Source organism: Artemia sp. Qi Xiang Cuo, chromosome 14 (assembly GCF_049724085.1).
Source record: "Artemia sp. Qi Xiang Cuo chromosome 14, ASM4972408v1, whole genome shotgun sequence".
NCBI lineage: Eukaryota > Metazoa > Arthropoda > Branchiopoda > Anostraca > Artemiidae > Artemia > Artemia sp. Qi Xiang Cuo.
The window spans coordinates 39214076-39229241 of NC_142807.1; the positions used below are offsets into that span (position 1 = coordinate 39214076).

The following is a 15166-nucleotide window of genomic DNA, read 5'->3' on the forward strand; positions in this document are numbered from 1 at the left end:
ACTACTACTACTACTATCATCATCATCATCATCACACACACACGTCGCGCGCGCGCGCGCGCGCGCGCGCACACACTACTATCACACACACACACACACACACACACACACACACACACACACACACACACACACACACATATATATATATATATATATATATATATATATATATATATATATATATATATATATATATATATATATATTTCACCAAGATACATTTTATCTTTGTTTTAAATAATGTTCGAAGTTGAGCTTGAAATTTAAACGGTGGATTTACTTTGTTTTTTTTGTTGTTTTCTTATTCTGCTTATTACTTTAATTGTTTAAGAAAGTAATGAAAAAAGTAATAAGGTAACACCATTTGGAAATCTAATATTTTATTTTCTTGGATTTATCCATCCTGCGTGTTTTGTTTTTTTAGCTGTAATGCTGGGATCTGAAACCGGAACCTGTTTTTCCCCATCATGGTTTATATCCCCCCCAAATCATATTGTTAAGCAATGGCTTAGAATCAATATCTATGTATGCGACAGGCAGATGTTCTAACGATATATTTTCCCAGCTGCGTTGAATAATAATGAAACCCAACGGTCGCACGCGTCTCCCTCTGAAGATATACTGTGCAAGATCGTAATTATAATTTGTACAATGAACTGTAGAAACTAGTCCTACCACCAGCCGACACAGCAGGATGTTGGAAATGGGAATAATGATAAGGTAGACGGTATATGCAATAAAATAAATTGGTCCTATTGCACCTTCAATTAGCACAAGAAAGAAATATTTTGATTAACATAGTAAAAAAAAAGTGAACATTGTAAATTTATGAAATTAAAAACAATAATTTTTTAAGACAGTAAAGATCAAAGTTGAAACTTAAAACAAGGGAAAATTTTTGCTTCATAGATAAGGCAAGATATCATGGGTGCCCACAGGGTGGGGGCAGGGGGGAATGGCCCCTGGAAACCTGGGACTATAAAATAAGTATGAATAAAACGAGGAAAGAGAGCAGAGTAAAGAAAAACCATGAAAAAAAATGTGTTTTGGTCCATGGTTGGCTGCCTACCAATAGGTTTTGATCCTTGATATAGGCAATATGAGTTCTAATTTGTAACTGAATGACCTCTGTTCAGTTTTCCACAAAGTTTTTTCTCTGTGTTATGGTTGGAACAAAGAAAAAAGAACCCAAATTCTTCATAGCTATGAATGGTAAGTAAACAGTGACCCTTATCAATAACGAAAGCATAAGAGCTTAAATATTGAAAACATTAAATCAAAGAATTTGTTTGGTAATTCCAAATATGTGTCTGTTTCGAGTTTGAAATTAAACATTCAAGAAATTAATACATAAGAAAGTTCGCATAATCATGGGGAAAAAATAAAGGTACTTGTGTAGAATACGGTAGTCACGCTAGAAGTGTAGTTTCGTTAATTCTAACAAAATAAAACAAAATAGGATGAAAATATAATAGCTCAGAAACAGATTTGGGCTATATATTTGCACAGTAGGTGGGGTGGGGGTAAAGTATAGCATGTACTAAATACCTCACCTAACCTAACCCAACCTAGGTACCTTTTAGTCCCCCTAAAACCCAAAAACCTAAAGTTTAAATCTTTATCATGGAGTGAGCAACACCTCACAAGCCATAGGAAACCTGTTTTTCATGTAGTATCTCGGTCTTTCTCGATGCAGTCTTTCTCGCGTGACTACCGGATTCTACACAACTACCAAAATGAATACAACCTAAAAAGGGGACACCCCCGATAAAAACACGTCGTCAACTTTAGCATTCATGAGTAGGCGTGAGCCGACATATTAAACCACTATAGTGAGAAATGTTTAGTTTTATATATTCCCCCAAAACGCATGCGTACATTTTTGTGTTTTATTATTATTATTTATTTTTCCAATAAACATTTATTATTATTTTATTATTTATTTTTCCAAATTTTTCCAATTATTATTCCAATCAAATGAGGTTCTATCCCAGCCTTTTAGGATCAATGGCTCGATACGATTATCCCTGGGGAAAAAAACAAATATCGCTAAAAAAAAATGATCGCTTGACTTCTTGGGCTACGAAAGTAGCCCAAGAAAATTTGCTACGAAAGCTACGAAAATTTGGCCAATTTCGAAAGTTGGGGTGTTTTCCCCAACTTTCGAAATTGGCCAAATTTTCGTAGCTTTTTATGGTTCAAGGTCAAGTTCTTTTAATTTTCAAACTAATTTCACTCACTACAAAACTCTAATACATTATACACCAGGAAAGAAAAATATTTAAAAAGGGTGCCTACAAAGTGAGTTACGCTCTGCTCAAAAACCGGCACCTTTAGATGAAAAAATAAATATTATTATAAATAAATATATTATAATAATATTATATGGGTAACATTAAACTTAATGAACTTTATATATTTAGAATCAGCATAATATATCGATTCTTTAATATATCGATTGTCACCAAAATTCTTTGTTCTTAGAAAATAATTTTTTTCGGGTTACTATTGAGCCGAGTCACTCCTTTCATTACCGCGAACTGTTTGATATTTGACTTAAATCATTCTAAGACAAAGTCAATCTTCTGCGAGTCAGTGCCAGGTCTAATTTTATTCTTAGGGGGGATGGGGGTATTTTCCCACCCCATGTCACCGTTAATAGTTTAAACATTATAATTTTCGTTTTAGAGTGAAAGGAAAAATAATGGTATTGATTATATATGTTATTTATTAAAAGTGCTGGCTGTATCAATTCGCAATTTATTTCCTCTGCTTTTGAAAGATGCATAATATTATTTGTTTGGAAAGAATTTTACCTTCTCAAATATTGCCCAAGGCCTAAGCCGAGCTAAATGGTAGTGAGTTAGGTTAATAGAATGCAAAGCGTAATATTTATGAAGTATACATTTACATAGTACTATTACAATATAACACACAAGAATATAGGCTACTTATTATATAATCAGAAATATCAAAATCGGAAATACATATTTTTCTTTATACAAATTCAATGTTCCTTTCAGGAATTAATAAGTATATAAAGACTTTATTTGAAACACATCATTTGTTTTTGCTTTACAGTACCACTGTTCTTGCTTTTCTTTCAGCAAATACTTTTCTCTTTTTTTTATCAGTGAACTTCGACAAAAAAAAGGTACTGGTGCATTTTGCGGGCATCTCTATATACTGTATCAAGGAAACCAGTCACGAAACCCGTCAAACAGGCTATTTGCAAGATACCGCTATAGAATGATTGCAAAGCCACGGTTTCTCAATGAGTTACAATATTTAAACGATTCTTTTTTGGAGTTTAGGGGGGAAAAGCTACCAAGGTTAGGTTAGGTTACGTATTTAATATATGCTATGCTTTACCCCCATCCCCCTCATGTGCAAATATATCGGCCAAATTTGTGTCTAAACTATTATATATTCGTCCTATATATTTTATTTCATTAACATTAACCAAACTTGACTTCTTCGCGGTGCCCGCATAATGCACCTGTACCAAAAATAATATGCACGTATACCCTGGTGGTTATCATAACGGTTACAGGCTTATATTTCTACAAGCATTGTAGTTTATGTTCCAATTTTAGCAATTGACCAAATTGCCTTAAATTTTTTATTTTAATTTCAATGCACAAATTTAAGAGTCAGGTTGGGTCTCGCCATAAACGATGCAACATGAGTCATAATGAGTATATATCTTAAGAAGCTTGAATACAAATTACGGAGAACTAATCTCGCCTTTTCTTAATTCATGTATAAAAGGATTAGATAAGAAGAGTCTATAGTCAAACCTGCCTCTTTTTAACAGCCTTATAGCATCGCTTTTCATTATTTTATTTATTTTTTTATTGCTTTTCTTACCTTTGTCTCTCCTTTCCTTACAAGACACTTAGAAAAGATCATGCTTGTAAACGTAATTTGCTTAAAATTTAAGATAAATTAGAAAAATAAAACGATATTCTACTTAAGCATGATTATTGATATTTGCCTTATTCACATTAATCCCCAATAATGAAGGATCCTTATTACCGTAATCCGTCAATCAAGACAAGCCACTAGAACAATTAAAATGAAATTTTAGCAGTTAGAAAATTCTTGTTGGCCTTTTTCACTGGTATTGACTCGTTTAAACATTTAACGTAAACTTTAAAAAAAATGTAAGTGCCACAGTGTTTCAGCATGGAGCAATGATGTAAGTATGAATTTTATTGCAACTAATTAAATGTTAAACGAAATAAGTGTCATTTTGTCATTAGGGAACGGGATTCCCTAATGCATTCTATTCCTTGGGGAACGGGGGTGGTAGTTTGTCAAAACCTCTCACTCGAATTATAGGGGATTGTGGAGAAACTCGAATTAGCACCAATTGGGGGGGGGGTATATTATGAAAAATAATTTTTTTTTGTATTATCATAAGGAAAAAACCTCTCCGGCCCTACGTTTTCGTGATCTGGCGCCGCTTGGAAAGTCTTAAAATTATTTAAGGGGATCCCACAAAGGTTACAGCAACAGCCGTTGGAGCCTCACCCACGCCCATAACATCAGTCTATTATCCCAACGCTCCAATAAATCCTTAAAGAAAAACAGAAGTGAAAGACCAGAGGCGAAGAAAACGTGTAATTATGCTTAACAAAGCACTCGGGTATTTCAATTAAATGATTTGAACGTTGAATTAATTCTATTTTTTTGGGAGTTTTTTTTTATGATTTTATTCTTTGGTTTGTTTCGCCGCAGCCCCGGAGCGCTTCCCCCCTACGTCCCTTTTATGTCCTGCTCTGCAGCCAGTTCAAGGTACGATTTAAAAGTAAGATTATCTTCATTACAGTCCTACTCCTTCAGATAAGCTGAATTAACTCAAATCAACCAATCTAAGGTAAACGAAGAACCAGCATCCGGCAGGTCTATCACCTTTGTCATTCCTCCAGGATGAAGAGCTATCAAATTTTGATTGGCTGCAGTTTTTGTGGATTCTGCCGCACCTACCAGTATCGCAAATTTAGGCTATCGGAAACCACCGTAAACACTCAACAGAGGGGTACCCGAAGTTGAAGCATCATTTCTGTCTGCATTCCTATCTTAAGTTTAAAGGCTAGGCTACTGATAGAGTTCTCAGCCAGTTTTTATTAAACTTCTGTGTCATCTTAAGAAGCGTTTATTAAGGATTGAACAGAAGATTTATGGTAAGAAGACTATTGATTATTTATTGTTAGCACATACAGATTGGTTTTCAAAACCTCGAGAGAGACCTGGGCTCAAAGATCTTTAGAGTGTGCTCACTCGGTCAGGACGTACGTGAGACAGGCCCGATTTAAAAGTAAAATTATCTTCATTACAGTCCTACTCCTTCAGATAAGCTGAATTAACTCAAATCAATCAATCTAAAGTAAACGAAGAACCAGCATTCGACAGGTCTATGAAGGAGTCCTACTCCTTCAGATAAGCTGAATTAACTCAAATCAATCAATCTAAAGTAAACGAAGAACCAGCATTCGACAGGTCTATTAGGGTTGCCAACGTGTTAATCCGTGAATGTGTCCCCTGAGCATCCAAAAAATGCCCTTTTTAGCTAAAATGTGTCCATCTTGAAATTTCAAAAACTTGAGATTAATTTTTTTGCCCAGTTGTATTATTGATCAAAAGACGCCTTTTAAACCTCTTTCAAAGCTGCCAGTTAATATCAAATATAATGAAAACGAAAAAAAATCCATAAAAACACTCATACAAACTGACTTCGTGGGAAAGTACGAAATTCGTATACTCGTATAAACCTGTAAATCCCTTACTTTGGAGAAAATCCCTTACTTACGACTTCTCTGGGAAAACCTGGATGCTCAAAAAAAAGGTAAATTTCTAGGATGAAAGTGAAAACATCATTTGATACGTTTTTATGCTCTTTCATAATTCAACAATCGCTCCTGGAGCTAATTGCCTCTTGAGCCCTTGAAGGGGAATATGAATTATGAAAGAGCATAAAAAGTATCGGTACTGTTACTTTATGTGGGCCTTTACAAGGAAACCAGTCACGAAAAACCCGCCAATTCAAGAGACCGCTATAGAGTAATGCAATGCAAGGCATGGTTTTCATTGCGTTTACGATATTTAAACTGTTGTTTTTTGGGGTTTAGGGGGGGGAGGTACCGATACTCTTGCATTATATGGACCTTTCTAAAAAGTCAGGTTTGGTTAATGCTAATGAAATAAAATAAAATAGCCTAGGATGAATTTATAATAGTTTAGGATCAAATTTGGGCTATATATTTGCACATTAGGGTGGGGGGTTTTGGTTAAAGTATAGCATATATTAAATACGTAACCTAACTTAACCTAACCTAAACTAACCTAGGTACCTGCCCCCCCCCCCTTAACCCCAAAAAACAACAATTTAAATATCGCATACACAATAAAAACCACGCTATCATTGTATTACTCTATAGCTGTTAACCCGTCAAAAACGGGTTTTTCGTGACTGGTTTCCTTGTAAAGGCCCATATAATGCAAGAGTACTAAGGTACCTAGGTTAGATTAGGTTACGTATTTAATATATGCTATACTTTATCCCCCCCCCCTTAATGTACAAATATATAGCCCAAATTTGATCCTAAACTATTATATATTCATCCTAGGCTATTTTATTTCATTAGCATTAACCAAACTTGACTTTTTAGAAAGGCCCATATAATGCAACAGTACCAAAGTATCAAATGATGTTCTCGCTTTCATCTTAGCAAAATTATATGGCCCTCTGCAAATTTACCATGGACTTAACCCCTCCCCCCACCCCACTCCCCCTAATGTGCAAATATATACCATGAATTGTCGACGGCAAAGTTTCGAATTGCAAAATTCAGCGCTGTTTTTGTCGACGGCATTTGAAAAACTTGGAAGCGGTAGGAAAACGGTTTGAATTGAAAATTAAGTATTTTGCAAGTTAGGTTATAACTTCTTCCAGTGGTTACAAAAATGAAATACCTTTGGGGTCCCTTTAAGGGCTCAAAATGCAATTAGCCCCAGAAGCGATTATTGTATTATGAAAGAGCATAAAAAAGCATCAAATGATATTTTCACTTTCATCCTTAGGGCCACCTAGAAATTTACCAAAAAAAAAAAAAAAGAGAGAAAAAGCACTGCTTTGGTGAAAAAAGATATTTTTTTTTACCAAAATATATATCCAGCTGGGAAATGTTTCGTTTTGTGATAAATTTATAAAATATGTCCTTTTTTGTCTTTTTATGTCCCAAATTTCTAGGATATGTCACTGTTTTGCTCCTTTATGTCATCGTGTCCTGGCACATCGGAATGTGTTCTGTTGATATTAAATTTGTCCAGTTAGCAACCCTGGCGTGAGGGGGAGGGATGTTGGGGTCTACCCCTTAGAAATCCTAAAATTCCCGCATTGCCAGGGGCTTGCTATTCAAATTGTCAAATAATTTTTTGGTTGTTATTGGCCCCTGAAAAATTTCATACGTACGTGCCTGACGTCGATTTAATATGCTCTCGTCGGCCCTGTCTCTGTTGTCACGATAAGGCTAGGATAATACGAGCCTAATACTCTAATTAGGCTCGGGATGGCCTTCCGGACCATGTTCCCCATCGCGAAATATTTTCTCCCGCCTCGTCATATAGAACGGATGGTCTTAGAAACTTAGGGAAGGGCTCATTTAATTTTAAATTCAATTCTGGGGTAAATTTACGCCCAAACTGATTGTAAAGTAACTTATGACATAAATAATTGCTCATTTAGAACGGTGGCTTTATGGATACAGTGGGCAAATGTACCATGGATACAGAGATACCATGGGCACAATTTCTGTTATGGGCTTTTCGTGAATATGGAAAGCTACTGAGATACAGATAGACACATTCAACACTGGATCTACGGAACAAATTCGGCCCTGGAAAGATAATTCTCATGCCCTAAACCCCCCTTTGGCTGCTTACAAGTCTTTAAAGGTTTTGTAGGGAGCATTTTTTTTAAGACTGTCTGAAGAAATTTGTAAAGTATGTCAAGTCTGAATTACTAGTGTCAGAGGCAGGCCCTTCCCTTCTCCCCCTAACTTCATAAGCCTTGACAAGTTAATTTATTTCCGACAAGATGACAAAAAATATGCGTAAAGAAGAAAAACGAGGATAATTTTAGCTAATGAAAATGAAAAAAAAAAGTGCAAATATTTCGGCTGAGACCTCCGCTTAGCCGTCCTCAGTGCAGAAAAATAAAATTAACCTAAAAAAAACAAACCCTCAAATAAAGAGACCCTTTCCATGTAACGATGAAAGGGTAACAATAAAAAAGTTCAATACTGAATGACAATCGGACTCTGATCGGATTTTTTTGGTTCAGTTAAACTCTCACCTTCTGCACTGAGGACGTCTAAGCGGAGGTCTGGGCCGAGATATACGCACTCTTTATTTTTATTTCATTTTCACTGGCTGGAACCATCCTCGTTTTTTTCTTTATGTATATGTATTCTCTCATCTTGTCATGCTTAGCCAGTGTGGTATCAGAAATTACTCATTTTTCCGATTTTCGACTTGATCAATCAGGGATTATTTAGGGAGTATATTTGGAGGCCTGCCTCCTATTTCATAAATATAAGCATTTCGTATCTTTTTCGACGCGTGATAGTTCAGGGTCATTCAAGTAACTGTTTAAATGATCAAATAAGCGTCCTGGACTCAAAGCTAATGGGTGAGATTATCACAGTCGGTGATCAAGGTTGTGTTCAGGGGGTGGTTACCGGGTTTGAGCCCCCCCCCCTCCCAGAATTTTTTCCTACTCGTAAAACGCAACAAAATGTATATCAAAAATTTTTTGATACATTTTTTTTTTTTTTTGTACTCCCCCCCCCCCTAACAAAAATCCTGGGCACGCCCTTGTTGGAAATTGGTTTACGATAAAGTTGGCATTTCAGAGCTTCGAAGTAACTAATTACTAATATAAAACGTAGCATGGATTTCTTTGCATCAAACAAGGACTTAGGTTGCTTTTACACTGATTTAGCACTTGGATCACTTTTGTACCCTCTCAGAACTTAGCTCTTTTTAGCACCCAGTTGTGAATTAACTCGTTTTCACACTGCGTCATTCCTACATTATTATTCATTTATCACTCGAATTCATCATTTCATTTTCTGGGTTCATGATACTTTATTTGAAAAAAAGGTACTTATCGGTTAGCTGGAACACACACGAGAAGTGAAGTTTGGTTAATGCTAATGACATAAATCAAAATACGATGAAAATATAATAGTCTAGAAACAAATTTCGGCTATATATTTGCACATTAAGGGGGGGGGAGGGGTAAAGCATATCATATATTAAATACGTAGCCTAATCTATCCTAGATACCCTTTTTTGCCCCTTCAACCACAAAAAACTAAGGTTTAAATATTTTCCACGGGGTGAGCAATGCTTCACTAGGCAGAGAAACCTGTTCCTCATTAGGATCTTTGAGATTATATGCGGCTCTTGTCGCGTGTGTTCTAGGTAACTCTAAGTACCGAAAAAAAAAATATTCATTCAGGAATTGATTTTCTACCAAATGATTGGAAACCTATTTTTCAAAGTTGCTTTCAATCAAAATTCAATCAACCATGGGGGTACTGTTTATAATGGGACGCAAGATTCGATAAACATTATATAGTAGTTACCAATTCCTTCTCACTGGGTGGTATATCAAGGTATCTTCATAAATAATTGGATGATGGAGATCAGTACATCAAGGGTTCATTAAATTTGGTGAAATATTTGATACAGAAGCAACCGTGAGAATGAGATCCTTTCGCTGTAATCTTCTGAAGTTTCACTGTTTGATGAAGGCCTGCATTGAAGCTGAGAGCTTCAAACTGTTTGCAAATTCACGACAAAGGGTTTTAACAAAATAAGCAATTTAGAGGAAAAAATAGTAATTGAAAAACTCATAATTACATTAGTCCCAAAGTATATCTTTCTGTTTTCTTATAAAATAAAGGTAAAAACAAGATATTATTTCAGACAAAAGTATTTTTATCCAGGTCAAAACTTTAAACAAAGAGAAATTACGGTAGTTACGTGTTATCCCGACCACACTCAAGAAGTGAAGTTAGGTTGATCACAACAAAATATAGCTAAATGTGAATTTTGTGAATCTAAATGTAATCTAAAATGTAAATCTAAATGTAATTTTGTTACTTTAATAACAAAATTATGGAAACTACAACAGCGAATAATGGAAAGCAGGCCGCCCAGAACGCATTATATTAAATACCTAACCAACTATATATTAATTATTTGATTGAAATATATCTGCATAGTAGTTTATCTCCCTCTGGCTAAGCTGATTATCTGAGAGTGCACACAGAAAAACCAGTTTTAAACAAATCAAACAGATCAAACTTCTTGAGCGTGGTCAGGATAACACGCAATTACCGAAAATATATTATGGTTGCAGCGGTAGCTGAAGAATGGTAACTATTATTTCGGTTTGTTTTAAGAGTAAAAGTTTATTGCGAAAAGAAATGTAAGCTAATTTTGAAAAAAAAAACTTGAAAACCCTCGAAGATGGCGTCATATCAAAATGAAAAGTATACCATTGGAATCAGCATGGTCGAAAAGTTAATACAGAGAAATTACAGTCCCCCTCCTTGAACAACAACGAAAATCACTGTTTTGCATGGGTAGCAGCCGTAGCACTGATATGTCTTCCGTTTTTGTTTTTTTTGAACAGGCCTAGCGGGTGACCAGAACATAATAGGGAGATGATTAATGGCTCATTTGAACGGAAATTAAATTTGCTAGTGCCTTTTTTAAGTGACCGAAAATATTGGAGGGTAACTATCCCCTCCCCCTCTCGAAAGGTCCCTCCCCCAAAGTTGTCCTATAAAAATTCCGAGATAGCCATTTTGTTTAAAATAGTTCAAAGGTCGAATAAATATGGTTTTGATGATGATATAACCCTCCATAGTCTCTGTGGAAGAGCTGGTACGTGGTATTGGGCGTATCAGTATCGCACGTATCGGTAGCGAACCACAGCCCATTGTAACCAAAAGTTAAATAACACGTTTTGAAAAAAACAGCCTGGTGAAAAAAAAATTACCATGTGACCCTGACTTAGGAATGGTAACTGTTGTTTCACTCCCTATTAAAAGTAAAAGTTTTTTGCGAAAAGAAATGTATGGTGATTTCGAAAAAAAAATGTGATTCCGAAAAAAATGAAGAAAAAAATTATGGTGATTTCGAAAAAAGTCTGAGACCCAAGTGTGCCATTGGAATCAGCATAGTCGAAAACCTTGTACAGGGAAATTATAGTCCCCCTCCTTGAACAACAAGGAAAATCACTTTTTTGCATTGGTAGCACTGATCTGTCTCCCGTTTTTTTTTCAGCAGGCCTAGCGGACTACCAGAACATCATAGAAAGATGATTAATGGCTTATTCAAATGCTTTTTCTTATATCTACCTGATTTTATAAATTCCACCATCTGCAAGTGACATACGGCACTAAAATGGCATTTTTGTGTCATTTCTCAAGGGGTGACATTAGCAGGCTATCAGAACATCGTAGACAGATTTTTTTTTTTTTTTTATAACTCATATAAAAGAATTTGCTCATATCTACGTCCTTCCTATAAACTCCACCATCAGCAAGTTCAAATGGCACTGAAAACGGCACTTTTGGTGCCATGTCTCAAGTGAAAAAGGTGGGGCTAGTGGGTTACCAGAACTTTTAAGAGTTATGTTTAATGGCTCATTTGGAAGCTATTGCTCATATCTACGCGATGTTGAGCAATTCTAGCATTCATAAGTGTGATCATGGTTGCAGCGGTAACTGCAACCTAGTAAAGAGCGAACCACAGCCCATAATAACCAAAAGTTACGAAATGTCCTTAGAAAAAAACTACGTAGTGAAAAAAAATTCCTTCTGACACTGATTCAGGAATGGTAACTATTATTTCGGTTCTTCTTAATAGTAAAAGTTTATTGCGAAAAAAAATTTTTATAGTGATAGTAGTAACAATCTATTGAATTCTAAGAGTCCTACGTACCAAACAGGTTTTTCTGGTAGGTAAACATTTCTACAGGGCATTACACCTTTCAAAGAGATTTACGCAATACCGGTCCTATAGGTAAATATTTCTACAGGGCATTACACTCTTTCAAAGAGGAACAAGTATAACTTGATTGGTGATGGGGATTCGAATAAAAGGAATAGTTTTCTTTACAATTCATATTAGTAAGAGAATTGAATTCAAAGAGAATAGTTTATTTGCGAGGATATTAATGGAGAAAAAAAATGAGTGATGCATTTACATTATTGGAGATTAATGATGGAGCTGACAGCAGCAGCAGCAACGATATACGAGTACCTAATGTAGCCGTGGAAATAACTGCTGGCTGCACACGATGTCTTGAATAGGACATTATGTATGCTAGATATGTAATATCATTAAGCAAATTTAAGCAGGAGGAGCAGCTTTATATTGCTGGGAAAGTAAATATTCTCCATATAAATACACTTTTAACAGCATTAGTTGACCTATCAAAAAGTATTTATCAGAACAAAATACATCAGTGATTGTTATTATTGTAATTATGCTTAATGGATTTGTTTATATATCAATGGTATTTTTTTTTCTTTCTATAATAGACTAGCATATATTTTCTAGAGCAGAACAAAGAAATTCTGGTGAGTCTAAAGCTGAGCGTTAGAGAGTTAAGACTAAAAAAAATGGATAGTTTCGAGAAAGAGTAAATCACGAGGAATCTAGCTCTTATGGAAAACATTTAATTATAGACGATGATTTTCTAGAGTTGTCTATTCAAAGGAAGATATTTTCTCGGGGGATGCATATTGATATAATAAAAAATGATTCTCCATCATTAGATTATTGTATGAAGCTTTGATATTGTGGTCCAAATGTATTTATACTGTTTATTTATATATTGATCACGACACGGACAAATGATACCGTGTATTGGATTTTAAAAATTAGTTAGAGAAATTTTAGTACTTTTTTTTCATAAGAAAGATGGTGCTCAAGGAAGATTTACTCCTCTCTCTCTATCTCAGACAATTTTTTTGTTGTTGTTGCTAGCTCAGTTTCATTGTGACAGTGAGAGTGTAAACACAAGCCAAAATGTCCAATACATGCCAACTATCCATGTACTCAATGGGCTGCTGGTCATCATCATATGAGAAGTACACAAGGATTGAGGAGTGTGGTGAAAAGTGTAAATTATATAACCCGTGTAAATTGAATAAAGAATAGGTTGTACAAATTACAGGTTGTAATTCATGTCTTGAAGAGGTTTGTGACTCTCATCCTAGAAGTTACCTATGCTCCAATTGTCATTATGATAAATGTAAGCAGTGGGAGATTACATATTCCGGTATGATTGGAAAGAATCATATCCGTGATTTTAGTCTAGTGGTACGAGATTGGTATCGTTGTGGTTTTACATTGGTATGGGATGAGGAACCACGACAACAATTCAACTGTTTTAACAACAAGAGAATTTGGTTTCTACTTCATCATTGCGAAGGCACTGGGTGTTTTGATTATAAGCCCACTGATTTTTATTTTGCTGTGATGGAATGTGATTCGACACTTGAGGACACTGTTTTTGAAATTTCTTCAAATACACAAATTTAAACACGTGAATTCTATAGATTGAATGAGTATCATTGTCTATACAATAGTATCATTAAATATACAAAAAGATATGACAAGTGTGAAGTTACACTCAACTGTAGAAAATATGACCCTGACATTACAGTACATCAAGATCAGTACACTGTGAATTCAGATAATCTACTTGCAGTAGTTGTTGTCGACAAATACCTAGTAGTCGATGAAATCTAAAGAGTAGAAAAGTCGTTTTATCATGTATATAAATTTTTTTTATTAATAAACAATTTAACATACATCTTTAGAACATTTTATTCTTAGGGCACTAAAATCAATATTAAATACACTTGTAAGTATATTTTCCACTAGAAAGTCGGTCAAGCGAAGTAAGTCAACGCAAATGTCGAGAAACTGCTTGTAGTTGGAGCCACGACTTCTGAAAATGAAAAAGAGTATTGCATGAAAACCGCATGTCATAGTCGTTAAATCCTGTACACTTCGTTGAATTTGAAGAATGATTTTCCAACTTCTTTCAATAAAGTTGCTGATGTATGGAACGTAGAATTTATATGATAGGCCAAGATGATCAAAAAATTCAATATTCTTTTCTGTTTGAAAGATGCCTAGCCAATAACCGGTAGTCAAAGTCGATGGACTACTATTAACAATGATAAGGTTATTGTTCGAGTTTGGAATATTTTCATTGAAGTCTGAATGTCTACAATAAGAGTTGTATCGTAACATGTGCGAATCCATATTAAGTGAGTTGAATGTCTGGGGTACCTTTAGGTTGCTAAGTATAGTAGATCAATACCATCAGACATGATTTCTCAATATGTTTCAAATTGGCTCAGTGATACTAGTATGATACTCTCAGTCAGAGAATTGGCAAACGTAAAATCTAAACTTACACTCGCTGTTTGTACTATGGTTATATCTTGCATGACTGACAAATCCAAAACAATAACCCCATGATTTTTTTAAAACATTGAATCGGTTATTCCCATTTTCAAATAGTTAAGAGTCATGATCTAGGGATTGCATGGTCAACTCGTACAGAGTTCTATAGGTTTATTTGTCAAATGATAGAGTGTACAGTGGGATACCATTCACTTTGCACAGGTGGCTAGATAGAACGAAAAAATTAAAATCATGGGGGGATTCAGTCTAGGATCCAACAACACTACCGCTCTTCACAAAGGGCAATGCTAATTTTGAGGGGATTTCTTCATTGATAAATGAAAAATCACTCTAGCTACGAGAGTCTGTAGCAATATGACGTTTATTGGTGATTCTATGAGGAACAAAAAGCTTAATGTTGTTGCCATTGGTTCTTAGCTTCTCTTCTGCCAATAAAACCGAGCTCATAACCTAATGTTTTTTAACGTAGAGAATTGCCGATGTGATCATAACATTTTTATCGGGTGCTGTAGCAAGTGTTTTTCTCAGAATAAAAGTCGATGGGGCCATCTGTAACTTTATGTCAATCTTGACATTGGGGGGTAGCCATTGGGATATATTGAATATCTCATGATTTAATTTTCCAAATAGA

At 35.2% G+C, this 15166-nt stretch overlaps 2 protein-coding genes across 2 annotated transcripts in view; both read left to right on the forward strand.

Moving 5' to 3' along the window:
• The window catches only part of LOC148944447 (popeye domain-containing protein 3-like), a 38868-nt gene extending 33921 nt beyond the window's left edge, over positions 1-4947 (forward strand). The window contains exon 6 of the mRNA XM_089099933.1: positions 4838-4947. Coding sequence (XP_088956059.1) covers positions 4838-4855 — 18 coding nt within the window. The 3' untranslated portion in view covers positions 4856-4947. The remainder of the gene's footprint in view (positions 1-4837) is intronic.
• An 89-nt stretch (positions 4948-5036) lies between these two features.
• The window catches only part of LOC148944448 (uncharacterized), a 29027-nt gene continuing 18897 nt past the window's right edge, over positions 5037-15166 (forward strand). Inside the window, exon 1 of the mRNA XM_089100177.1 lies at positions 5037-5192. Coding sequence (XP_088956303.1) covers positions 5190-5192 — 3 coding nt within the window. The 5' untranslated portion in view covers positions 5037-5189. The remainder of the gene's footprint in view (positions 5193-15166) is intronic.